The following is a 24677-nucleotide window of genomic DNA, read 5'->3' as shown; positions in this document are numbered from 1 at the left end:
AGATTCCGTTGAACCTTGAAGAGGAGAATGTTTTGGATAAACTTGCTGGGAGGTCTGAGGAGTTGTCTGGGGATACAGAGACGACGTTTGTTCGTAGGGGGCTGCGACAGGATAAACTGGTGACGATGGATTATTTTGCGGCGAAGGAGTAGGGGGGAGCTGGGCGCTGTACCTGGGAGGAGTCGCGTAATAAGGGCTATTGTACGGACTGCTACCCGATGACAAAGCATCCTGGTAAAAGCCTGCACCTCTGACAGGTGTTTCACTGGGAACATGTGGAGTTTGTGTTTGCGGTGATCGGCCCGGCGGAGACTCTTGTGAAAAGCTGGACACGGACTCGCTGATACTGCTGCCGCCAGTACTGACTCTCCTTTGTCTGACGGTCTTGACTTCTTGTATTTCGTTTTCCGTTTCCTTCTTGCAGCTGGAATCCCCGGTCACGTTTTCATCAGTGTCATCTTCCTTTTTTTTGGACTTGGGTGCACCAAATGCCTTGAACCACGCGCTGAGATTTGGAGTTGCAGATTTCGGTTTTTGAACTTCTTCTACTGCTGTATTACCTTCATTATCCAATGATTCTGTCTTCAGAGTGGTTTTAGATTCTGCAATCTCTTTACCAGAAGACAATTTGTCAGTCTGATTTATCACTCCCTGATTTTCCGATGCAGAAGTAGGTCTTGTTATTCTTTCCTCGTCATCGTCATCAATTAAATTGGGATTGGGAGATGAAACGAGACTCTTACAAATCGAATGAATAGATTCAGCATTCCTGAGAACTGTGCCCAAACTAAGTTTTGGTTCATTCGTGTCATCACATTTTGCTTTATTGGCGTCAGCTGTGGTTTGATTCGCTAGAACATCGCTACTGATGTTAGCAGGTAAATGAAGCGGTTTTTTTAACAAATTACCTTTGCTTTTTCCAGGTTGTAAACGATCAATCGTACGCTGGACTTTCTTTGCACGCATGGGCCCCTGAGAACCTACAAGTTTCACAGGATGAGGACGTTTCCTTGTCATTTCAGTTTTCATTGCTGTTTTTACAGCTTCATTTGTTGCTGGATGAAATACCGGTGAGTCGCTACCCGAAGAAAATTCTGACAAGCGAGGCGCATCGTCCAGCCACTTGTTGATGTCCTGAAAAGAAAAAACGAATTATTCGAGAAATGGATTACAGTATCGCTCTAACCAGTAAGATAGGAAAAAAAACATACTTCCAATTTAGTACTACATACGAAATTTTTTTTACGATCTCTAATTAGAGGGTTCAATCATAAAAAATATGAGAAATAAATTTTGCAAATCATGAAGTAACACACACAAGTACATCAATCGATGTAAAGTTTACAAAACTCGTTTTGGTACTGGTTTTAATGTTTTTATAGAATAGAATGACCTATTTGCAGAATGTTAAATTTGAATCTAAAACCAGTATATTCAGTATAAAAACACATTGGATGGCTATATTTGATTTTGAGGCTTGAAATAAGAAACTGAAAAAATTCCTGGGAACCATTTGGCAAACCAGTCTGTCTTTACATTGTCAGTGTAAATTGGACATTCCATTATTGAATTTTATATTTTAATTTGCTCACGTTTAACGTCTGCTCCGTGGCTTGATTCAAGGCTTGGATTCCGGGGCTGTCTTCCTTTTTAAACCCTCTGGATCGCTTTACCTGGGCCAGCTTTGATTTTTTCACCGGTTCTTCTTTGGGACCATCCTTTGATCGTAAATGGATCACATCTATTTTACTGACTGCGCGTAAGCAACTACCGTTTGAAGGCACTTTTCTAGAATGTAAACCATCTTTTTTCGTAGATTTCTTTTGCTTTTCCCCTTCGATTTGGGCCTTCAGTTTATCCTCGCGTTGTCTTTCGCTTATTATGTCCTTCAGGCTGTCAAGAGATTCTAAATCTTTATTACTAGTTACGAGTTTCTTGTACTTTGAGTCATCTTCTCTTTTCTCTAGCTTATGACTGTCCTTTTTTTGGGCCGAATTTTTCAATACGCTCCCTTTTAAGTCTTTTTCTCTATATTGTTTTAACTTTTTGTCTTTTCCCTTTGGTCGTTCTGTATCGGTAATCGCATCTGCTTTACAGACTACCGGAATTACTTTCTTTTCGCTGCCGTCTTTTTTACTATGATTTTTTTTTATCTTCCCATCCGTTTCGAATGTTTCCCGTTTACCATTGGCTTTAAATGTGACAGAATTCTTCTTGACGTCAGGTTTCTTGGGCTTTTCCTTTTTCGTTTTACTAATCAGGTCTCCGAGTTCCTTTTTTAAGCTTTTTTTACTCCTATTCCTGGCTGCAGATTTCAATATTTCCTGAGAATCATGTTCGCAGTCTTCAATCTCTTCATTCTGCACTTTCAATTCTTTTTTGTTTTTCCTCTTAGAATCGTCCAGCTGCTCTTCTTTGGCTGAGGCTTTTTTCACTTTTGATGACACACGTTCAAAGTTCACAGTTTTTTTTTGCTTTGTTTTCGTTTTACACATTTCATCGTCGGACTGATTTTCTCTCTTTGCTGGGGAAAAAGTCATTTCATTTTCAGAGTCACTCTCAACCTCTTCTTCTACTTTAATTTTCTTTGCACGTTTGCCATTCTTTTTTTCTTTCACCCGTTTAGATCTTAAGGCAACATTTTCTTCCATGTCCACAGATTCCCGTTCCTCTAAACTCACATATTTATCTTTTTTTGCTTTGTTAGACTTGCTCAAATTGAGTTTCTTTACTGAGTTGCGGTTTCGTTTTCGCGAATTCTGAGGCAAAATTGATTTCGTCGTCAGAGATGGGGATGCAGGGCACATCGAAATGGGTGATAATGACACTTGAAGAGATGGATCCTCGTCACTGGATGGCTCAGATTCAAGGTATCGATCGACCGCATGATCAAATACTTCTTGCAGGTTGATCGCCATCTCCGTATACTCTGTGAAAATTGCGTAGTTATAGATAAGGTCTTAGTACTAGTAAAAATGACACAGTCGTGTACTTGGTGCCAGTTTGTAACTCTATCTGTACATACATATAATCCTGTTAAGAAAGATAAGCGTTTTTTGCTGCTTGAGGCTAGTATATCTACTGAGGAAGAATATTTACCATTGTCAGAGCCATTGTATTGACGACAGTTGTCAACAATCAACCGGAAATCACGTTTGAACTGGCCTATACTCCTATATGATCCATCTTCGAGCTTTTCTTCCATTGTGGTGAGATCCATAGGCTTTCGAACGACACTGTAGTACCTGTGGGTCAAAAGATTGTACATTAACACATGCAACATTTTTTTTTCTTTTTCTTGTTTCCCCTTATGGCTAGATTCCGTTACAGTAAGTGCCAATGTACTTTGCGAAATTCGATGTTTTTCATCATTACATTGGGATATATGTCCTGTAACTTGAGTGCAGACACTGTGACTTATTCGTTTATTTATGTTATTAACTTTGTGTTGGTTTTTTGGAAGCACCACATAGTGAGAATCCGAACTCAGAATTTGAAACCATGATTTAACACACCGGCAGTTGTTTTACCTTTCTCTAAATTTGGATTAGGAAATATTTTTATATGTTTAAACTGATGGGAGGCTTTGGTTCATCAATCATGATAAGGGTCCAATACTTTAGGGCTCCGTCCCATGTAGACTGAAGAACAGATCATGTGCGGATGTGTCCGGATCATTGGAAAGTTCATTTGGTCGATCCGTGGACCATTTTTATACCATGGATACTTAACCAGCCATAAAGTTACTCAAGTGATAAAGAGGGTTTCAATAACCTTGGAGCGTATTCTTCGTCAACAGGGTCAACAAATGGCCAAGCATCTTGGTGATCTTTGAGACTTTCAAGAACTTTATGCATGCCAACACGTCGTTCTTCTTCTTCGACGCCATACTCATACCGAGAAGGGTGATAACTAGTTATCCCACCTCCGGACCGATTGCCGCCTCTCCGTCCGGTCAAACTTTCTAACTCATCCTCCGTATGGATGACAATCTGACCAACAGCAGAGGCCAAAGAGTTATTTGTCTGCCTCCCCTTCTTTGGTACCGGCGTTGCCGTTGCTGTGGGTGTTGGTGATACTTGATCGATTTCTTCGATAACTTTCAAACTTCGGCTGTTACTCTTCTTCACCCCCTTTATTTTAGCCTTCGCTTTGGCCCTGACCATGGCTGCTTCCACTCGACTTGTGGTTTCGCGTCGACGGAGTACCCTTGTGCTGTTTTGCTGAAGAAGTCTGTGTCTCTGCTGTTTTTCTTTTAATTCAAATAATCTTGGGATTTCCGGCATGAAGTCTTCGGATAAGGTACGGTACAGTTTACGCTCTGAGTCGTCCTCCTGTAAATCATTGATTGTTGATTACGTTTGTCGATTTCCCTAATGAATAATTGCAATTTCTTCAACAAATCATTTATCAAGCTAATGTATTTACCGAATTTTTAAATTTTTCCACCAAACGGCTCCAGTCCTGGTGGGTGAAACAGACAACTTGCCAGATAGTCTCTTTTTCTGTGGACAAAACCCCGTTTTCCACCCCTTCGTACACCAAACTGTCTTGTTCCTTCTCTTCTTGCGTTTCCTCCGTCTGACTGATTCGGTTTCTGCCACGTCTTTTTCGCCTTTTATCCTTGAGTTTTCCTTTCTGTTTACGCGATATATCAGGCTTCGTTTGAACAATGTAGTCCTCCCGATACAATCGAGTGCCGTAAAAGTACCAATAGGCAGAATTTTTACGATCATGACCTAGTGGTTCGACTCGTAGGCTGTCCGAGTCCAAGTTATCGAGAGACTGCTCCTAATTGAAAATAAGCAAGGCAGATTTTCTTATTTCAGTGAAGGAAGTTGTGTACAAAAACTGTGAACTACACATGGAAAAAATCTTACCACGTCTTCGGCGTCAAGCCTGAAGTCACAGAGAGCCCGAAGTATTTCTACCTTTTGGCGTAGTGGCAAAAGCTCAAAATCTACGTCTGTATTGAACGGATTATCTCGTCCATATTCCTGGAATCAAACATTGCTGATAAATTCTGTTCAGTTGTATATTCTAATCTACTTTGGAAGCTAGACACTCACTTGACACTTTTTTCTAAAGAGTCTACGTAGAAACATCTGATAATTGAAAGTAGAGATGTCATTGCGAGTGTCATTTGGTAGACAGCCTTCGAGTAATCTGACAATTAGTTCTTGCAACAGCCGGCCTTCTGTACCACCGTCCGTGAGAAGGGCTTCTTCCAAATCCTGAAAAAAATAAGTAGCAAATTTTTCCATTTTCTATTGATGAATCATTTGAAAGAGCGGAATGAGAGAAAGTAACGAGTATGAAGATAGAAATTGAGTTTAACTCCTTCCTCAAGTAACAATGATATTAGTAAATTCTATTTGGTTTAGCTAATTTGATACACGACTTTTGCATTGAACTAGATACCTCGATGTCAAAGTCCAGCAGATTGAAGGCAGCCCTAAACAATGAGCAGAAATGTGCGATACTTGGCACCTCCCACCACGATTGAATGTCTGAAGACAGAAACAAGTGAGTAAAAAATTTGCAACAAGTTTTCAAATAACAAGATAGGTTATTCGACTGTGGAGGTTTTCATAAAATTGTAAAACGTCAGCGTCCACCATGTATGGTTGGAAAACTGAAATATATCTAGCGGCACGTTAAGTAGAAAGTAGAACACATTGATTCCAGGTAAAGTTTGGTAAACGTTGTTCAAACTACTACGAATGATGAGGGTATGATTCACTTATCATCAAAAATGGTTACTGGAAGGTTAGTTCTCGTTTTGAAGGTAGAAAAAAAAGGAAAAGAAATAAGTGAACAACATTAGAAAAGCGCGGATTTCATTTGGCACTCAGTCATTTTTATTTGTACTGCAAGTGTTGTGTTTATCCTCGACTGGATACCACAAATTGATTCCGGTAAATTGCTTTCAATTTTTGGTTATCCTGTCGGTTAATACGCGGGGATTGTAGGCTGAAGTTGGCTTTAGAAATATCGGGCTCACCTAAAATCCCGATGAAAGTCGGAAACATAACCTGTCGAGGAAGGCAGACGGGTGCCACCACCCCAGTAAACGGAATTCCACCCCACAACAGCAGCCAGCAGCAGCAGCAGCAGCAGCAGAAGCAGCAGAAAGAGCGATCGCTCGACCGATCGGTGTTTGCGTCCAATGCACTTTTGAATTGGTATAAATTTTACAATGAAAAGACATCGGGGACCGCGAACATGCTAATTGAGTAACTCGCGTTTCGACGTATATCAATTCAACGTGACATTGTTGTATCGTACTTGTTCAACCTGTTTAAAGTTAGAAAAAAAAACGAATTTATTTTCGCTTAGTACCCCGTTGTTGCAACCTGACGCGCGCGACACTTGCGGCCATCACGTTGCATTACTACCAAATCACATACTAGGGGAATCAAAGAGAGGAGAAAAATCAAAATACGCCGTTAGAATTTACTGCAAATGGGCGGGCAATCGAGCTCAATCGTTTTCTTAGCATATGATTTTTCATACGATTTGCATCAACGCTACGAACAATCGTGAAAAGTCTTGCGGCTTTAATCTCACGTCACAAGTTTGAATTTGACCGACAGTTGTAAAGGTACAGTATAATATCTTTGTACACATACCTATAAGTTAGGTATAGCTAACCGTCGACGACTGACTAGACTATAGTGCAGCGGATCAGAGATAACAATTTCAATGTCCACAGAGTTGATTATTTGTTGGTGAATGCTAGATGCCTTTCGCTGCTGTAACATATTATGTATATAAAACTGGGATACTTTTGTAATAATACAGGATAATACCGATTTTTAATTTCGGTGTTGATGCGAATTTTATTCAATAGGGAGACGGCACAACAATCTTGCAAAGAAGACCGACTTGTCATTTATAATTTTACGGTTGTAAACAATTGTTGTTGCCCTGCCAGCCGCCAAGTTCAACCGTCAAACGTGGTTCAACGCTTAGCTTTCAACAGCTCTGTATTTAGGTTACGATAGGTTAGGTTAAATCAGCTTGAATACAGAATCGCTGCCCCTTGATGGAAACACCGTATATTTGTGGACTTTGAAAATGAGTGGCACCAAAAGTACAGAGGGTACGGGATTAGAGGATCTTGGAGTTCCAGGCCAAGTGTTTCTCAGAGATGCTCTGACCAGCTGCACCGACCCCTTGAAAGCCATCGAAGAGTTCCAGGTAAATATTCAACGCTATTGTTGTTTGTTCAATCACTCGATTACAATCTAGGCATGAGTATACTTACTAATCCAAAGATTCCAGCTAGAAAATGGTATTCTACTACCTTCGCTACGTCCGATGTTACCGCTATTGGACCTCCACGGCGTCAGGAGGCTAGACTTTCACGCCTCGGTATTAGAGGAGCTTAGAGAAAAACTTGTGAAGCGGATAGCTGAGATTGGGGCTGAGCGAGGGGAAAAAGGGGGAAGCGACCGCAGACTGAAAGATCTTTTGGCCAAAAGCTTTCCCGCCGTTAGAGTCGCTGCGCTCAGGCCAGTTGTTATGTGTATTTTAAGAAATACCCCTCACATCGATGATAAATACCTGCGTGTACTGGTCAGGGAAAAGGAACTTTACAATGACGCTGACACGGAGGTGAAACGACAGATCTGGAAGGATAACCAGAGTCTTTTCGGAGACGAAGTTTCACCTCTCTTTAGTCGCTACATCATTGAGAAAGAACAAGTTTTGTTCGATCATCGAAACCTGAATGCCTTATTTTTTTCACCATCACCTAAGGTTAGTTCCGATTGTCTTTAATCCAGACCAATATGGTTTATTAATACCTATTCAGGTCGAACCTGCTTACTGACATTCCCCAAGTTGACTTGAACAAATCGTGGTCTAATTCAAAGGTAAGGAGACAAGGAGAAGTGGTACAGAAGCTGGCACACATGATAGGTCACAGCGTGAAACTTTACGACATGGTACTCCAGTTTCTGAGGACTCTTTTTTTACGAACTAAGAATATCCACTACTGTACTCTTCGAGCTGAGCTGTTGATGGCGCTGCATGATCTAGAGGTTTGACTCAAAAACATCATTGTAGCAGTTTCTCTTCAGATTGATGAATGACTGATCATTGGCTTCTAGGTTCAAGATATCATATCTGTAGATCCATGCCATAAGTTCACTTGGTGCTTGGATGCTTGCATCAGAGAGAAAAACGTGGATGTGAAAAGGTCTCGAGAACTACAAGGATTTCTTGATAGTATCAAGGTACGATTGTGAGAAACTATAATTACAAGCAACGATCAATAAAAATGAATTATTTTTGGTGCAGAGAGGCCAGGAGCAAGTGCTTGGGGATCTCAGTATGACACTCTGTGACCCATACGCTGTGAATTTTTTAGCTAGTAGCGCAATAAAAATAGCTCTTCATCTAATCAATGGGGAAGCTCTACCACGGGATAACGCTGTCCTTGTTCTACTTCTGAGAATGCTTGCCCTGGGCTTGTCAGCCTGGCAAATGATTGATTCCCAAGATTTTAAGGAGCCGAAACTTGACAGTCAAGTTGTGACCAAGTTTCTGCCAGCGCTTATGTCTCTCATGGTTAGCCTGATACTTATCATACTACTTTCCTTGAGACTGATTTCGCATCTGAAACCTGACAATTTTCGAACTGTCTTAATGAATTAACCCCTTCCAAAATAGGTAGATGATCAGATAAGACAATTGAATGGTAAGCTCCCACCAGACGAAAGGGAAAGTGCTATCGCCATTATTGAGCACTCCGGACCACCTCCAGACGCGTGTCAAGCTTACGCTCAACTTTCTGGAGTTGCAGCTGTTTTATCCATGTATCACGCGTTACATGTTGGCGGAGGTGGAAGTGGAAGTGGGGGGAGAGCTCGGGGTGATGCGAGAGGCTTAATGAGGGTTTTGGCAACGCTACCAAATTGCCAGGCGCATCGTGCTTTTGAGGATCCATTTTTACACACGCTGGTGAGTTGAGGAGATGAGAAGTGACGAGAATGTGATACACCTGACTGTTATAACGAAATAATCAATCTGCTGCTGGCAAAGGTATCTCTGCTGATCTTAAATATGGCTGATGAGTTTTCCGGTGAATCATTTTGCACCGTCATATTCGACGAATTCTTCCTGGCAGGATTAGCCAGGGATAATGTTACGCGACACCTCTTGAAGCTTTTATGGTACATTCATCCAAAACTTCCTCCGACGCGATTACATTCCCTGATGAAAGCCCTGCAGCCCAATAGTCAGGTAGGTCTCAGGTTACTGGAGTGTTATCACAAATATCGATGTCAGTTATCTATAAAACTATTATAATTTGCAGCACAATGAAGCCGTGCATAGTCTATATCAATCTCTCAGAGAAAAAATTGGCAACCAATCAACTGAAGATCTTTTGATATCGTCAACTTCTATGGATACACTTGAATGCCCTGATTCACCGCTAGATGTTGTCCCTACACCTGGGCCTCGTTAACTATTTTACGTCAGCAATACGATTTTCCAGGGTATGTGTGTGTGTAACTAGAACCTTATTATTATACATAAATTAGAATGTATCGTAATTCAATATCAGAATAGAGTGTATCAAGGAGAACTCAAACAGTTATGAATTGAAGGTAAGTTTTTGAAAATCTTTATAATAGTCGTTGAATTGAGAAAATTGACGAATTAAATAGACTATGTCGCCACCAATGAAAAACTGCCTCCAGATTTAAAGTGATTTTCAATGTAAGGTAAGCATTTTTTACTTCCAATGATGTCCTTTAAGGATGTCACTATTGCGGAAACAACACTTGTCGCATGTACAAGTACATCGTAGATGGTATTTTTTTAATGGTACTGTGTGACTCCCAATGTGGTAACGTCACCTAGTGTATCTGTACAATTTAATGCGAAAATGAAACAGTTTCGGGTATCAGCCCTTGTCTTCCAACACGGAATTCCCCTTTTCTCCAACTGAAAATTGAATGTGATAACAAATGTATCATCATATGTAAAAAATAACGTGGGTCAGCAAATAATTAGAAAACAATTTTATTTCACAATTTTCATTATATGCATCAAGTTGTGATGAGAATAGTTATCACCTACATTTCGCACCTTACACTTATATTCGATGAATATAACATAAGAGGAAAAAGTTGAATATTCACAAAAATATTTGGTTCATTCAAAAATTCGGCTACCCCATGTCTTATATTTCAACATCATTACTATGGAATAAAAAAATAAAGGTTACAAGCTCATTTCAATCTATATCAATTGTCTATTCGGTTAAATCATAGCTGTCACAATGGTTCTTGGATAATCCGCAATTATCAATATCGTTCTGAAAACACCGAGCTCAACTCTTGATATGCTAAAATTATAAGCAGCAAACCCAATTTTATCTGGTGCAAACTTATTTTCGATATAATGTTACTTTTTGCGACCAAGCCTGCGACTAAACCGAATAAAATTATTGTACATATTTCTTATTCCAATTATGGTTCCTGGGGTTTTTGCATCCCCTGACTGTATTAAAGTGATTATTGTTCACACGTCATTGCTTTGAAAATCATGAGATGCTTGTTTGATTACTATTAACATTTCAAACTTTGCTAAATCGCGGCTGCTATACAGTACATTAAAAGCATTACTTATATCGCAACCAAATTAAGAGTGTTTAGCCTCTACGTATCAGTTGTCATGTACGTATAATCATAATTAGGATGCAAATATTTTCTGCTGACGGCAGATTACTTGTAAATAAAACATCAAAGGGAAAATGGAAATGTATGTCTCTCTAAATGCCTAAAACATGTCTAGATATGCTTATATTCACTACAACGAATTCGCCGTTTGGCAAAGTTTCAGATCCTAGATAAGTAGTAAGGAAAAATTGTAAAACTAATTTTATGCAGTTTCCACTATTAACAGACACTGCCATGCAACTCGTAGTAAATAATAACCAAAACTCTATCGTCTATGCGACGGAACACGTGCGTGCTTGGCCAAAGATAGAAAGTCATTAACAGCTACTGTAAATAATTCTTCCAATGTAAGTAGGTTATAGGTAAGAATAGTACATTATGTTACAAGGGAATAAAGTCAAAGATTAATACCAGACGGAATAATCGACTTTTATTCCTGTGCTACAAACAGGACTTATAGGACTTTATTCCCGACTCAACTCTGGTCACATTATTGAGTTAAAAGTGTTTTCCTTTTATGTGTGAGATGTAGTTCAAAATGAAGAGGAGAAAAAATTAGAAAAATGCCGGAAATATAACATCATTTTTCCCGTAAATGCGGGAAATATGATATTTTTTGAAAAGTGCTACTTTTTTTCGACAGATGAGGGGAAAAAGTAAAGAGGGAATAATATAACGCTTTCATCGTGACTTTTGGGTGAAAAAAAATTTGCAGTTGAGTCCGAAATAAATTGCTTTTATGTATCTACTGATATCTTTTGTATAATAATAACTCAATAATTTTGAAAAGTTTTTCAATCAGTTGAAATGTGATATGAAACGTGTAATCGAATTACATGGCTCTGTGATCAAATGACGCAATATCTTTTGTACTGAGTATTAAATAATCTGTGCGAAAATTTATCATATGCGATGAGTTGAGATAATCCATTGATATCTGCAACAATTATGCGATTTAAATTTGTCATGAATGTTTATTGCAGTATATTAAAGAACAAATTGTACCTCAGTGATGATATTATGTTACATACACGAGTAAAATATCACTGCTACTCTAGTAACGAAAAAATCACTTGCAGGAAACACTTTATACTGCTCTCTCTTGCAAACATTCGCTAAGTGAAAGTCTTGTCTAAGAAGCATTTCTTGATCTCAAAATTGGAGCAAGCAATGGAACGCAATTTTCCACGTGTAAATATCTATCGACTGAGAATAGATTTGTAATTTCATAGGTATAACTCAAGACCCAGCATAATCTCATTGCTGCCCACCCTAAAAAACATAAGCACTCTAGGCCTGTTATCACACATATATTCCTAAATAATTCATCTGTCTTTCAGCTTCTTCAGTCGTATTCGTGTGAAGACTCTCTCTTGCTGAGCAGATTGTCCATCTCTTCTTGAGTCCCAACAACATTGCAGGGTGTCGACTTTGCTAATGTCGTCACTTTGTTGATCTTATTGAGACCCTCGGTGGCACCGCTTCTCCCAGAAATGCTAGAGAATAGACTGTATTTGTCATGTTAAAAAAAGACCGAAAATGAAAAACTTGAAAGAAAAAAGAAAATAAGGCATGCACCTGATTCATACCGCTATGAATAGAAAGTAATCAATGGAAAGAAAAAAACAAAGCAAAATATGATCATGAAGATTGACTTACACCACATCCATTTCGTCATCATTATCGTCACCAAGCAAATCCTCATTGGCAATGGTGAAATATGGATTTGCTGAAGCAGGACGAAACTTGTATCCAGTGAGCACAAAAAATACATATGTTGCCATTTCTCTAAACATCTCATCAAGCCATTCGTATTGGAATGGAACCGTGATCTGTGGAAACCATGAATGAAAGAATCAGTCAAGTTACCGTTTTTGTAGATCACAAAATAAAAGTCCATAAGTCTGGACCCTAAAGAATATGGTTCATTCTAATCAGATAATTTGTTGCAGAACAATATCCATTCTCTACAGTTCGGACATGTGAATGTAATTGATTCGTGCACTGTAAAGCGTGCATGTACACACCCTCAATAAGTAGACGATAATTCTGGTGAAATATATGTAGCAAACGATCATAATATAAAAATGTCGGAATAATTTGAGCTTCCGCAAATTTATGGCTGCTTTGCCATCAGTGTGGGCAGCCTCTTGAAGGTGTCTTATGCTCCATACGACTGGGAACAAAATTGCTCCACAGCAGAGAAGATCAACGAGAATAAATACGTCGCGCCATGTCTGATGTTCAATGTCTCCTTCTTCACTTTCCTCGATTATAATTTCGGCAACATTCGCCAAAACCTGGGCAAAAAAAGGAATACGCAACTTACTACAAGATTTTCCACACTATAATTGACAACTGAGAAAATAAAATTTTCAAATTTTTAAAAATACATTTAATGTCAAATCTGCTCAGCTCATAGTTAATTATACATTGACAAAGGTTGTATAGTATACCTGGAGTGGTATGACAATCATGAACAATTTTTTATCCTTGTCCGAGAGTATATGTTTTATAAAATCCCATCCAGTACCGACTAATACGATGGTGATGAAGAGAACAGCTCCTTTCAGTAAATGCGTAATATAGTAAAGAATAGCCCAAGCTGCAACATGTTCTCCTTTTGTTTGAATGAAGTGAAAATTTATGCCGTGGAAAAGCAGAGAAAGAGATTTCAGGTATACCAGGACTGCCATCAGGTAGTGAATTTTGAACACCGGGTGTCTGAAAATACGTTATTATGGGTTATTTCTGCAATAAAACTGTCAAAGTGGATTTGGTTTCATTGATGCCGCTGTAACAGAAATGGAAGTAATGAGAAATTGACACCAAAAAAAGTACTCGAAGCAGTGATACTATACTATACTTAACACTTTACATACTACCACATAGTTAACAGAGTTCTGCGAGGAAAATTCACTTTTTTCAAATCAAGCATCACTAATCCTACTTATGAGATACCTCAAGTTCAATACTTGCAGTTTGCTGGACTGAAATACTTGAATAAACTGAATATACTTGTATTATCCACGCACTTGCTTCTCTTGAGAATGAAGACCCAGAAACATCCAGACAAAAAGAACAGAAGAGCCATCATGAAGTAGAGTGCAGGTAGTGGCATCTCACCAGCACTCAAGAAATTACCATGATTATCCTCTTTGATTTGCAACTTTAAAAATAAAATTATATTTGTGAGGTGATCATCTGGTTAAACCCAATTCACCAATTCAGTGGGCGAATTCAAAGTTCACTTATAAGTAGAAAATGCAGAATAACGATATCTGTATTTGAAAATAATGTATATTCTGGGTGGGAAAAACTGCCTGTGTAAGGTTCTGATGTAGTTACCGTAAAGTCCACAGGCATATTCGTTTTATCATCATAGTTTCGGCAGTTGTGGAAATACAAGTTATAGAGGCCTTCATTACTTTGATTCATCACATTCACGTAAAAACTTGTACTGTAATACTTGACTTTACTCAATCCAGTGCTTGTTGCCTTTGTAACATGGATTGGTATTTCTGACCGTGGACAGCCGCTTTTCATTGATTGTTGATTGAGGGATTGCTCAGACCTCTTACCTTTTGTAATAATAATAAATAAACATTAGAATCGTTTCAAAAAGAATCTGAACAAATTGTCTGCAGTTTTCGTACTTTTAGATTGATGGGTGAAAAATAGTTTGAATCTAGAAACATTTTATGATCTATTGGCATTATTAATTTATTGTCAGTTCCAAATGGTATATCTTTGAAAATAACTTTGAAGAGTAATATAATGTTCCTGTTGCATCTTAACTGAGAGACTTGAAATAATCAACCAATCGACCAGTTTGCCCTAAAATTTATAACAATCATCCGTTGTTAACTTGACTGAGCTGATGACCAATGGACTCTATTTTTCATATCAATGAAGGAATTGTTAAAAACAATAAATAAGTCCAAAGTTTCCTCCACTTACCATTAAGACTCTACGTTTGTCAAATTCAGTATAAATTTTCAGGGATATACCAGAATGGGCTTAGTTTTGAACAATTGGAATATCAAGAGCTCGATGGAATACTTTTGAAGTACAAAACTATGTTCGGTCAACAAGTTGGACAAAATGGGTTCACTGGTCTTGATAAACATAACACTATAAATTTTTGGCACGTGTGGATGATACAATTGTGCACTGTAAAATAAATACTTGGATGTATCAGAGTAAAATGCAATTTACTGGAACACTGCCAAAAAACACATTGGTCCAACTTGAGTGTTTACTACGTTTCTTTCAATGTTGTATACGAAAAGACTCTGAGTTGCTCAAAAAAAGTATATCCGCTCTTTTAACAGAAATGTTAAACCAAATTCAAATATACTTTATGATATATTGAACACTCGTTTTACGTTTCATTACTTTTTCTATCTTTCTTTCCTCTTTGTTATAATCAAAGGTGTGACTAACTTTTCGATTGTTATTGTTATTCACTATATATAAATTTTAAATGCCAAGATCACGACTGTACATTATTTAGAGTGCAAGAAGTCTTTCCTAGTATTTTGAATTCTATTTTCTCTGTCCATTATGAAATTCCTTACAAATCATTCGTAATGTAAACGGTAGGTATTTATAGAGCTAAATATCTCGAATCTTATCCATGAAAAATAAATATCACATACGCTATGTATCATCGTTTTCACTGTGTATTTTTGTTTCGATTTTACAACATGTCTAGAAGTAAACACAAACTTAGAGCCCACCTTGCGATCATTAATTTATTTTTTCTGAACTAATCCAATCAATAGATGTATCAGTTCATAGCATATGTGGTTGAATGTATCAGTTTTGTATCAGGTATGACTTTTTTACCTGTGGGTTCACCCAGCTGCTACCATACTTGTATTTAATTTAATGTTAGCTACAAATCCTTGAAGAATAAATCATCCCTACCATCTCTCCAATAGTACGGTAGTAGAAAAAACATTGTTTTCAAGGTTCAATGTAATGCTCAGAAGTTCTTTCTTTTTTTCAATCATATTTTGCCAATACTGAAAATGCTTACAATGATACAAGATGTTAGTTGTTACTCTAATCCAATATCACAGACCTTGTAGAGTAAAGTAAAAACTTCCACATCTACCAACGCGAACCCCATTACATAAACAGTAGAAGTAACACTTACCCAAATCTGACACCGCACGGTTTGTTCTTCGAAAAGAGGTTGTATCCTGTAAATCTTCTGCATTCCTCTTCAATCTATCTTGTACCTTATCTGCACTCGGGTGAATGGATATTAAATTCAATTCTTTTTTGCAGGTTACGTTCATTCTGTAAATATTTTTTATGAAGTAAAAATTAAAATTCTAAATTTCCCATATTAGTACTGTTTTAACGATACTTGGAATGCAGTGTATGTTTTTCATTCCCCGGTAATTATACCTACATTAACTGCCTCAAATCCATTTTCAAATAAATGGCCTCATTCAACTGGACTGTTTCATCTTGCAATGGACATTTTTCTTGTTGATTCTCTGTGTACGGATTACTAACATCGCTGAGAGTTCGTTCCAAGCTGAATCCAAACTAGAAAAGTTATATTGCTATCAATAGTAACTGCATTTAGCATTATCCTATAATAAATGTGTATTCAATCAAATTTATATTACAATACCCCTCTTCATAATGTTACAAGCAAATATGCTTATTCGATCGCATTGTTCTGAGTGCAAAACGCACAACCTTGGAATAATCAAACGTTTCTCACATTGGATACCAAATTCACAATATATAAAAACTTTATCAGTGTAGGGGGTAAATGATAAGTTTCCTGTGTGCACATCTGTGTGATATTGCAACCCGTTGGAATATGTCCGATAAAAGTTGGGACGAATGGACGAAATACTGGTAGTTGTCAAAATATAAACTAATACTAATTTTCCATCGAATGTGGACAAGAGCTGATCTCACCACGCAGTTATATGGCATACGTGAAGCGTCGGTGATAGAATGAATCTTGCTGGGTGTATGTATATGTAAACCAGGTATACGTATGCAAGGTAAATCGAGGGGTAAACGTCAAACCTACCACTGCATCCTCGGCGCCCGGTTCTACCTTAAAATTAGTCAAATTTACGCGCAAAGTGCCTCCTTCGTAAAATCCAAATGTGCTGAGAGCGATGTAGGGTCTGACGTCGTTCTGCAATAAAGGAAATGGATTATTTTCCTTCGGAATTTTTCACCGATGACTGTACGTACAACACAACGCGCGTGTCTCTAGTACTCGTATAGATTGTGGAATAAAAAAAAATACGATTTATCAACGCACCCTTATCTCAAGCTTGTGAATCCTCGCCCGAGTCAGCGAAGCTAAGGTGAGCACAATTATGCAAGAAACACTCACGGATTCCGAATGCATTTCTCAAATTTTTATAGTACAATATTACTACTTCAACTATCGGGGAACATTGCCACTTGACACACGAAATACCTTGTCCCGCAAGTTCGCACGGCGAGCAGAAGCAGCAGAAGCTGGATTGGCAGGAAAAATGGTATTGCTGAAGCGGAAAGAAGTTCTAGTTATACTCGCTCGACACGAGTGGCGTCAGTGTGTTCGATTCGTTGGTTAGTCTTCCTTTCTATTCATTGCTATTATTTTTTGTTGATTGACTCCTGTTGACTCCATACTGCAACGTATGGTGTAATGCTTAGTAAGCTCAGTAATCTCGTACGTAAGACACAATCTGTCAGTTTGACAGGAGATTCAAATTTCCTCGATATTCCTCCCTAGCACCCACATGTAGTACCTGTCAATAATGTATCGAAAATTTTCCTGAATCAATTGTCAGGCTGCAGATGGAATATTATCCAACTATACCTGCATGTAAAACCTTGTCAACGGCAAAACCAACCCTAACCTCACCTAACATAACCTAAATATTAGTTTTTTTCACGCCAATTCGTCATTTTTTTCAGATATCAGAGGTATAAATCATTGAAGTATTGAAACACGACTATGACATCAACGTCGAGAAAACGAAACGATGGGAGCGCAACAAAAAAGAAAATGAGGTAGCAAATTGATATTTTGTTAGCTCACTGGGTAGCTGGTAAAACATTCAAGTTTCGTTTGATTTCCAGCAAGGAACAACTGCAGTTGGCTCTGACTAAGAAACGGCAGTGCGATGCTAGAGCCTTAGCAATTGTAGAACGGCTGATAGATAATGCAGTCGACCAAACTTGGCTTTTGGAAAATGTAAGATGAATGGCTGTTCAAGATTTAACAATATTACTGAAATACCATGTACATTGATAATTTATATTGCATGCGCCGTTTAAACTATGAAATATTTTATTCTACAGTTGGAGCATATCAACAGATGTCACATGGACGATGTAGTGGAAGAAAGAGCCATACTGAGACGATGTGGTTATGCTCTGTGCGACAATCCATTGATATTGAATATAAATCAAAAATATCACATATCGACTCGCAGTAATAAAGTCTACGATGTAAGCCGCAGAAAAAATTTCTGTAGTAATAGGTGTTATGGAGCAACAAATTACATTCTTGAACAAATGCTCACCAGCCCACTGTGGCTGAGGAATCCGAAAGAAACGCCCTGCTTCCAGCTACTCCCTCCTACTGGATTAATTAAAAAAAGTACTCCTGGCGACGAAGTTGACCTGGGAAGAGAAAACATCTCTGTTGATTCATGCGAAATACTTCAAACTGATGATAGTATCGTGTCTGAAAAATTGCCATCAACAGAGAGTGATAATGTGGTTGCAAATACTATAAATAATGTGGCTGCTAATTCTATAAATATATTAGACACCGAAATCGTTGAAGAGGATGCAAGTGCCGAGGGAATAGCCATCCTTCAAAATCCAACAGAATCAGTGGCACGCCAAAGTGATAAATCTGGTACTTCGGCGGTTCAACAAGATGTGCGATCAAGTATAAATAATATTTCTAAAGTAAATGCAAAAGAAGGCAAGACGCATAAAGTACACGGCAGACAAGATTCACGGAAACATAAGTTGGATTCAAGCTGGTTTGTTGAACGTATCAAACATTATTTACAAGAGTGGCTTACTTTGGATTCCTTGGCTCTTTTGTCGGGAGATGTCGGATTGAAGCAGCGAAAAATAAATGAAATTACGAAGTATACGGGGGACAGTAATTTCCAAAAGAAGTATGTTCAACTATGCCACAAGATTAATTCGTGCCAAGTGGATGAAGACACTGACGACGAAGATAGTAAACGCGATCTAAAACCACTACCAGATTACAGTGTGCTGAAGGAAGCAAGCGCCCAATTAGAGGTCAAGGTATAACGGGGTTGGATCTAGGGTCATCTGTCCGCAACAAATTATCTACCATTAGGAACCTACTAGTAGTCTATTTCTCGTAGGTACGAGCATTTTACCAAGGCCAAACTGTGATAAATGCGACAAAACCACCATCGGGTGATGCAAGTTCTCAAGAGGAAGGTGATCCCAGTACATTCTTGCCAATGCTTGGAGAGCGTGAGCCTAAAACACTTAGACGACGTATAATTTTGGAGAAACTTGATAAAGTGTAATGATGGTTCTGCTATGGTTGAGACTAGATATTCTAAACTAAAAACCGATATTATCGCTTGTATAATATTTTAGGTTACCAGAAATGGTGCGAACCTTGGCTGGAGGCGAGTTTGCCGTTGATGGATGTATCAGCACGAACGGATGTGGAAAAACGGTGAAAGCTCTTGTAAACACTTTTTCGTTATCTGCTAGCAATGTTATCCCTAAGCCTGCGGAATGGAACCTTCTTGGCCTCGTTTTCATAAAACTGTGAGTAGCAGATGGAATAATCCTATTTATCGTGTCACATATTAACTTTTTTATATGACAGTTCATTAGTTTTTAATTTTATCGCAGGTTGAGCATTTCCGAGCCGCGATTGAGGTTTCTATTGGGCACAGACCGAGCGTCAAAGTATATAACTATGATTCTAATGTCTTATAATTTGGAGCCTAGTTATTTGGACTCTCTGGTAGCAGCGGCAACAGACATACAATTCATTGGTGATAAGAATTCTCTAAAACAATAACGGTAATTTGATTTCTCCTGGCGCTGAAAGATCTTCAGAGGTATACAATGTATCATTCTGATTTGTGATACCACGTGAGCTTCCATGCGAGGTAAAATAATAAAATTGAATTTTCACACGACGTATATCATAATACGTAACCCGTGTTTCACGGATTTTCGCTACTCCTCATGCAAAAAGAGAGGAAGTGACGTGCTGTGAAAGTAATGAAAGTAAGAACAAGGAGAAGTTAGTTTGGTGACGAAGATGACTATGAAGGAGATAATGAAATCTCGTTCGATACAGGACCATTCCTCGGAATGATACGCTGTCATCTGGATTGACCCATTCCTATTAATTTATTTTATGTATCCTATTAGTTTTTTTTAAATTTTTACAGCGGTAATGTTTTAACTTTACCAAAGAACGGCTACAAGCCTCTATCGTACCCATAGTACCCTTTATGACCCATAGGGCTTATCCTCAAATGTAAAATTTCTAGCTATTTAGCAACAGTTATTCTACTCATTATACTCATACGGACGGGTTTCCAATTTTTTTTACCCTATTGAAGTTTTTTTAGAGGGAGTACATCATCTAATGCAAAAACTTTTTCCTATTCAGTTATTAAGCGTAGTCGTCACCAGTCGGTACATAGAAGAGCTTGAGACAGGCCACAGATCTTAGATTCTCCACATCCAATTTAGTAGCCCCCCCCTGATGATTTCCCTGATACAAAATGATTTTTAGAAATGATTTTCGAGGGAATGTCGGTAATTGATCTATATTTACACTATTTACCGACAGTGGATAACATCACTGACGCTACAGGAAAGCAGTTCATGATACAGAACTAGAACACCTTTATGGAGTTCAGTATAGATATCAGTAGCTGGAACTAAACAAATTATTACAAACATTTCACATGAGTGTGAAACAAAATTAGATCATTTAAATGAATTTAAAAGGAACCGCTCTGTTAATTGGCAAGAAATGGTTTAGGTAGTGTCTAGCCAAAAAATCCTGGTTAACTATCTAAAGCTTGGATTACGGACTCGGGCAGGATCCTGCCGTTCACTTTTACAGATTAGGATGGCTCAGCCACCGTGAGCCCGTCGCGCCTAATCTCTTTTTTTTATCGTCAGAGGTTTCCTATCTGCAGACTAGGGCAAACGCCGTGGCTGTCCATCAGACTCGGGATCCTTAAATGTTGGTCGTCGGACACGGAATGCTCAATGCCGTACACTTTTATTTTCGTATCACCGTTACTCAAAATTAACTGATTCTCTTCGAGTAATTCACCAGCTTTGACTGATAAGGAAACAAAGTCTGGTGAATGTAAATTTTAATAAACTAACCGCCGTCTATGCATTTAGATTTACGAAATAAATATAAGTGAAAAGCAGTATGTTATAACAAAATAATAGAAATAAAGAGAATTAAGAGAGTAAATGCATTAAAAATAATGATAATGACTATCGCCTGGTTCCTGTTTTTTTTAATGTTGACCCGTTCACTCTAGAATGAAAACATTAACTCAAAATGCCTTTATTTAGTACCGAAACACTTTTTGGACGATTTTGAGATGTTTTGGTCATGTTTCAGAAATTGAGTTTTCTTTTCTTCAAAATTAGTGTTTTTCTCGCAGTGTGACAATAATTCTACAAGATAAATAGCGGCAATCGATTTGTCAGAAAATTTGACCCTTATATTTCATATATGATGCACTATATTTTGAGATAATCGTAACAAAACGAAAATCAGGATTATACACTATAGTGTAGAAAAAAGCAAATGGGTTAAGCTGGCTCTTCACGATTTCTGCCTATAACTTGCTTCGTACGAAATGACGCTAAATTATCGCACTGTCTCGAGACAAGTACAGCCGATTTACAGGTGTACTATACGTCGGATTATAAACTACAAAGACCATTCATAACAATTTTTTATTACTATGTACAACGCTAAATTCTCGGCAGGAAAGATGAAAGTAAATTCACGGATTTCGAGTGGGTTTTCAGTTTTTTTTTTGTTGTTTTTTTTTGTCAGAGAAACAGCCATCGTTCCCCGGCCCTTGTGTGGAGGAGAGCCGCTTATGTAGGTTTCAGATAAAATTGGCTGCGTCAGCGCACTGCTGGCCAATATTATATTAGACTCTGTACGTTATAGGTACTCCTAGTTTCGCGGTAGTTTAACTTCTTTCGTTTTCTTGGAAATTGGGTAGTACAGAATTGAAATATGTTAGCGGCAGCGTTCAATAATTTTTCTCCAAGTGCTGGTACCCACCCGACAAGGTGGGTACCAGGATGTATGTTGACTGCGGGTGCATACGTACGCGTGGCTGTAAGCTATAACAAGTCGCAATTCTTTGCTAGAAAAGTTAGTAAATTTAAACTTCTGCGACTGCAGACAAATCTAATAACCAATGCCTTCCCTATGTGTAGGGATACCGTGTGTATAATGTGCCACGGAGAAGGTCCAATTTATTAAGCTAAATTGAAATTTTTTCGAGTTTCTGATTCAAGAAAACTATGAATCTTTGCTTCCTATATTTCACATCGAGAATCTCAGCCTCTCTAGTTTCGTGATTTGCTGCACATTCATGCAGTAAAAGAAAGGGCTATTTCGTGAAAGGTGCGATGAACGATCTATTTCACGATCGTCGAATAGGATACACAGAGTTTATCAACAACTCATGCCTGAAAGAAATAATGATATTTTTACGTGTAGTATCACAGATCTTGTTAAGCCAGCCAATTTCCTTCTGACTGTCTTTATATTCACTGATTGAAACGTTATAGGAAATACAGACTCTTCTACTGTATACTAATACAGACTATATATATATACGAGTTTCGCATGCTGTGGAAATGAAGTGCTGCGTTATTTTTTCATTCATTGTGTTACTTCTGTGACATTGATCTGCATATTTCTGCCCGAATTTAATGCGTTGAAATTGTTATTGATCTACTTGTAATGGTGCATAATCGAAATCAAAAATGAATTTCAGTGGTGACAGGCAAAGGAGATAATGGTAATTCGTTACATCTGTTAACTAACGTTGTGTTCTTTTCTCTTTTCGCGTCAAGAACGTGCGTTTTTCTTGAAATTTCAACCAGTAACCCATAAGCTTTTCGTGTGCGTATAACCGCCGTTACACTCTTCACAGATTGGGATACCTCTGTATTTTCAATAAGTTGAATATAATTCATGCATGCTGTTTGAAAGGCATTTAGAATGAAATTCTAGAATAGCTGTCTTGAGAATGAAACCTTAAAATATAGAGTTGATTTTAAAGTACACAGATCGTGTACGAAAAGGTTTGAAGAGATCGTAATTTCGAAATCAGAGCAGTCGCCGTCCGGATAGGTATGCCTTCAGCCAAAATTACTACAATTTTACCAATTGAAAAGATACATTTTTACGATAGCTTGAAATAGTCGAAAGGTTTGTGAATCGTTCGTAATTTCCGATAATGGGTTGGTATAGATCCAAGATATCTTGTTGAACTACGTGAAGGGAGTTTTGAACAGCCACTTGGGAAAAGACGAAGAAAAAGCGTTTTGAAGGATCTACGATGAATTGCACAATACGCGGGCATCGCATGACGTGAAGAAACTTAACGATTCTCATTACTCATCGTTAGCATATAACCTTTCCTCTGAAGGCAGAACGAGAAGTAGGTTTTGGGAGCTGACAAGAGGGTTTCAACCCTTACGGAGTTGCCGCCCTTATACCGATTCGGCTTTTATCACGGTTTCCGCGAGTCTCGCTAACGCAAATCCGGTGACACTTAGCGTCGAACGTGCGAGAGTGATAAACTGCCTATCCTTACCAATAATACGAACGTATATTTCGGTAGTAGAAATTTGTACGTAATACTCGATCACACTATACTCAATCACTGGCATAAAATTTCAAATTTTAATGGCACGGATGCCATGATTCGTAAAGTTTGAAACGGTTTTTTTTACCAATTTTCAAATTTATGCATATTCATATATTCATTGCATTCTTTATTAGACTCTTCAACGATTTCCTATAGAATTTTCTGAAAATTATAGATTCTTTGAAGGGAGTACGCGCTATGAGAATTCCGACATCTGCAATTTGCGGTAGATCAGAAGTATTACGATATAAAATATCATCAAAACTTCATTTAATGTATTGTCATCATTTTCACCTTTCACCCGGTAACTAATTGTTCCAATAATTACAGCCGCAAGTCTCTTCTAAAATTCGTGTAGTGTATGGTGGGTGTAAAATTGATGACAACTTATTGTGTTCATCTCCGGAGGCGCACACCCACGCGTACATACATATGCACGTGAAGTGATAAGTTGGATTTGGAAAGCCGGCTGGAAAAATCGTGAATCAGTGACCTTGATGTTGAGGATCTTTTTTGAATCTGGAGAGCCCGGCGGTGCCTAGGCGTCTGTGAAATCTAGAAACGATATCTGTGGAGATCTCGTCCTTGTCGTTTCAAGCCACAAATTTTATTCTTATAATCTAATATTCTCGGAGAAAGTTTGTGAAATTCGAGCAATATTATGTCGAGTAGATATAATACAAGTGTCCTCGGATGGTATACACATACACCTAACCGTTCTTAGAATGATACTTATATCGGCTCAAAGGTGAATCGTCGGGAGCTAAGCTTATACGGTCGAGTTTGGATTTACTGGTTGTCGGCGCCATTTTATCACCACATAACCTAAGTTCTTTATTTTAATGGAGGCAAATGGTAATTCTTGGGCTTTCAAATTACTCATGTCACATAAATTAATTAAACGTAATCAATAATATACCTACCTGTTCTACCATCCGCACGCGAAAAAGGATAGTCAAAGGTCAGCTGTCAACTGGTTGCATTAGTATGATTTTTTTCCACCAGGTGACCCATTGCAAAATGGCAATTCCAGTAG

General features: G+C 38.2%; 4 protein-coding genes across 8 annotated transcripts in view; 2 read left to right on the top strand and 2 right to left on the bottom strand.

Moving 5' to 3' along the window:
• The window catches only part of LOC124404117 (mediator of RNA polymerase II transcription subunit 12-like), a 9471-nt gene extending 2885 nt beyond the window's left edge, over nucleotides 1-6586 (bottom strand). For 2 of the 3 annotated variants that reach the window (XM_046877996.1, XM_046877997.1), the window contains exons 1-9: nucleotides 6005-6586; nucleotides 5422-5510; nucleotides 5070-5234; nucleotides 4881-4997; nucleotides 4429-4791; nucleotides 3775-4334; nucleotides 3100-3245; nucleotides 1593-2929; nucleotides 1-1134 (exon numbers count right to left, since the gene is read on the bottom strand). The exon at nucleotides 1-1134 is cut by the window's left edge. In XM_046877996.1, the coding sequence (XP_046733952.1) occupies nucleotides 1-1134; nucleotides 1593-2929; nucleotides 3100-3245; nucleotides 3775-4334; nucleotides 4429-4791; nucleotides 4881-4997; nucleotides 5070-5234; nucleotides 5422-5510; nucleotides 6005-6032 (3939 nt within the window). In that variant the 5' untranslated portion in view covers nucleotides 6033-6586. The remainder of the gene's footprint in view (nucleotides 1135-1592; nucleotides 2930-3099; nucleotides 3246-3774; nucleotides 4335-4428; nucleotides 4792-4880; nucleotides 4998-5069; nucleotides 5235-5421; nucleotides 5511-6004) is intronic. The other variant, XM_046877998.1, reaches the window with a different exon arrangement.
• Nucleotides 6587-6753: 167 nt separating this feature from the next.
• On the top strand, nucleotides 6754-10993 carry LOC124404120 (negative elongation factor B). 2 transcript variants are annotated; one of them, XM_046878004.1, is made up of 8 exons: nucleotides 6754-7203; nucleotides 7288-7764; nucleotides 7881-8048; nucleotides 8118-8243; nucleotides 8308-8577; nucleotides 8680-8970; nucleotides 9052-9252; nucleotides 9326-10993. In XM_046878004.1, the coding sequence occupies exons 1-8, from the start codon at nucleotides 7081-7083 to the stop codon at nucleotides 9476-9478; spliced, it is 1809 nt and encodes a 602-aa protein (XP_046733960.1). In that variant the 5' UTR covers nucleotides 6754-7080; the 3' UTR covers nucleotides 9479-10993. The 2 variants fall into 2 exon arrangements, with proteins under 2 accessions (XP_046733960.1, XP_046733961.1); XM_046878005.1 differs by having other exon boundaries at nucleotides 6755-7203; nucleotides 7281-7764.
• A 489-nt stretch (nucleotides 10994-11482) lies between these two features.
• LOC124404123 (protein GPR107) lies at nucleotides 11483-17223 on the bottom strand. 2 transcript variants are annotated; one of them, XM_046878010.1, is made up of 10 exons: nucleotides 17005-17223; nucleotides 16765-16875; nucleotides 16123-16262; nucleotides 15862-16007; nucleotides 14046-14278; nucleotides 13733-13866; nucleotides 13154-13421; nucleotides 12725-12997; nucleotides 12357-12529; nucleotides 11483-12193 (listed from the first exon to the last, which is right to left on the bottom strand). In XM_046878010.1, exons 1-10 carry the CDS (start codon nucleotides 17092-17094, stop codon nucleotides 12043-12045), a joined length of 1719 nt encoding a protein of 572 aa, XP_046733966.1. In that variant the 5' UTR covers nucleotides 17095-17223; the 3' UTR covers nucleotides 11483-12042. The 2 variants fall into 2 exon arrangements, with proteins under 2 accessions (XP_046733966.1, XP_046733964.1); XM_046878008.1 differs by having other exon boundaries at nucleotides 11483-12205; nucleotides 17005-17222.
• Nucleotides 17224-17651: 428 nt separating this feature from the next.
• Nucleotides 17652-19862, top strand: LOC124404318 (putative RNA polymerase II subunit B1 CTD phosphatase RPAP2). The gene is made up of 6 exons (XM_046878353.1): nucleotides 17652-17747; nucleotides 17817-17931; nucleotides 18039-19010; nucleotides 19094-19260; nucleotides 19338-19514; nucleotides 19602-19862. Exons 1-6 carry the CDS (start codon nucleotides 17692-17694, stop codon nucleotides 19771-19773), a joined length of 1659 nt encoding a protein of 552 aa, XP_046734309.1. The 5' UTR covers nucleotides 17652-17691; the 3' UTR covers nucleotides 19774-19862.
• Nucleotides 19863-24677: the final 4815 nt, after the last annotated feature.

This window comes from Diprion similis, chromosome 3, assembly GCF_021155765.1.
Source record: "Diprion similis isolate iyDipSimi1 chromosome 3, iyDipSimi1.1, whole genome shotgun sequence".
NCBI lineage: Eukaryota > Metazoa > Arthropoda > Insecta > Hymenoptera > Diprionidae > Diprion > Diprion similis.
The sequence above is the reverse complement of the archived record's forward strand: the minus strand, read 5'-3'. Positions and strand labels throughout refer to the sequence as shown.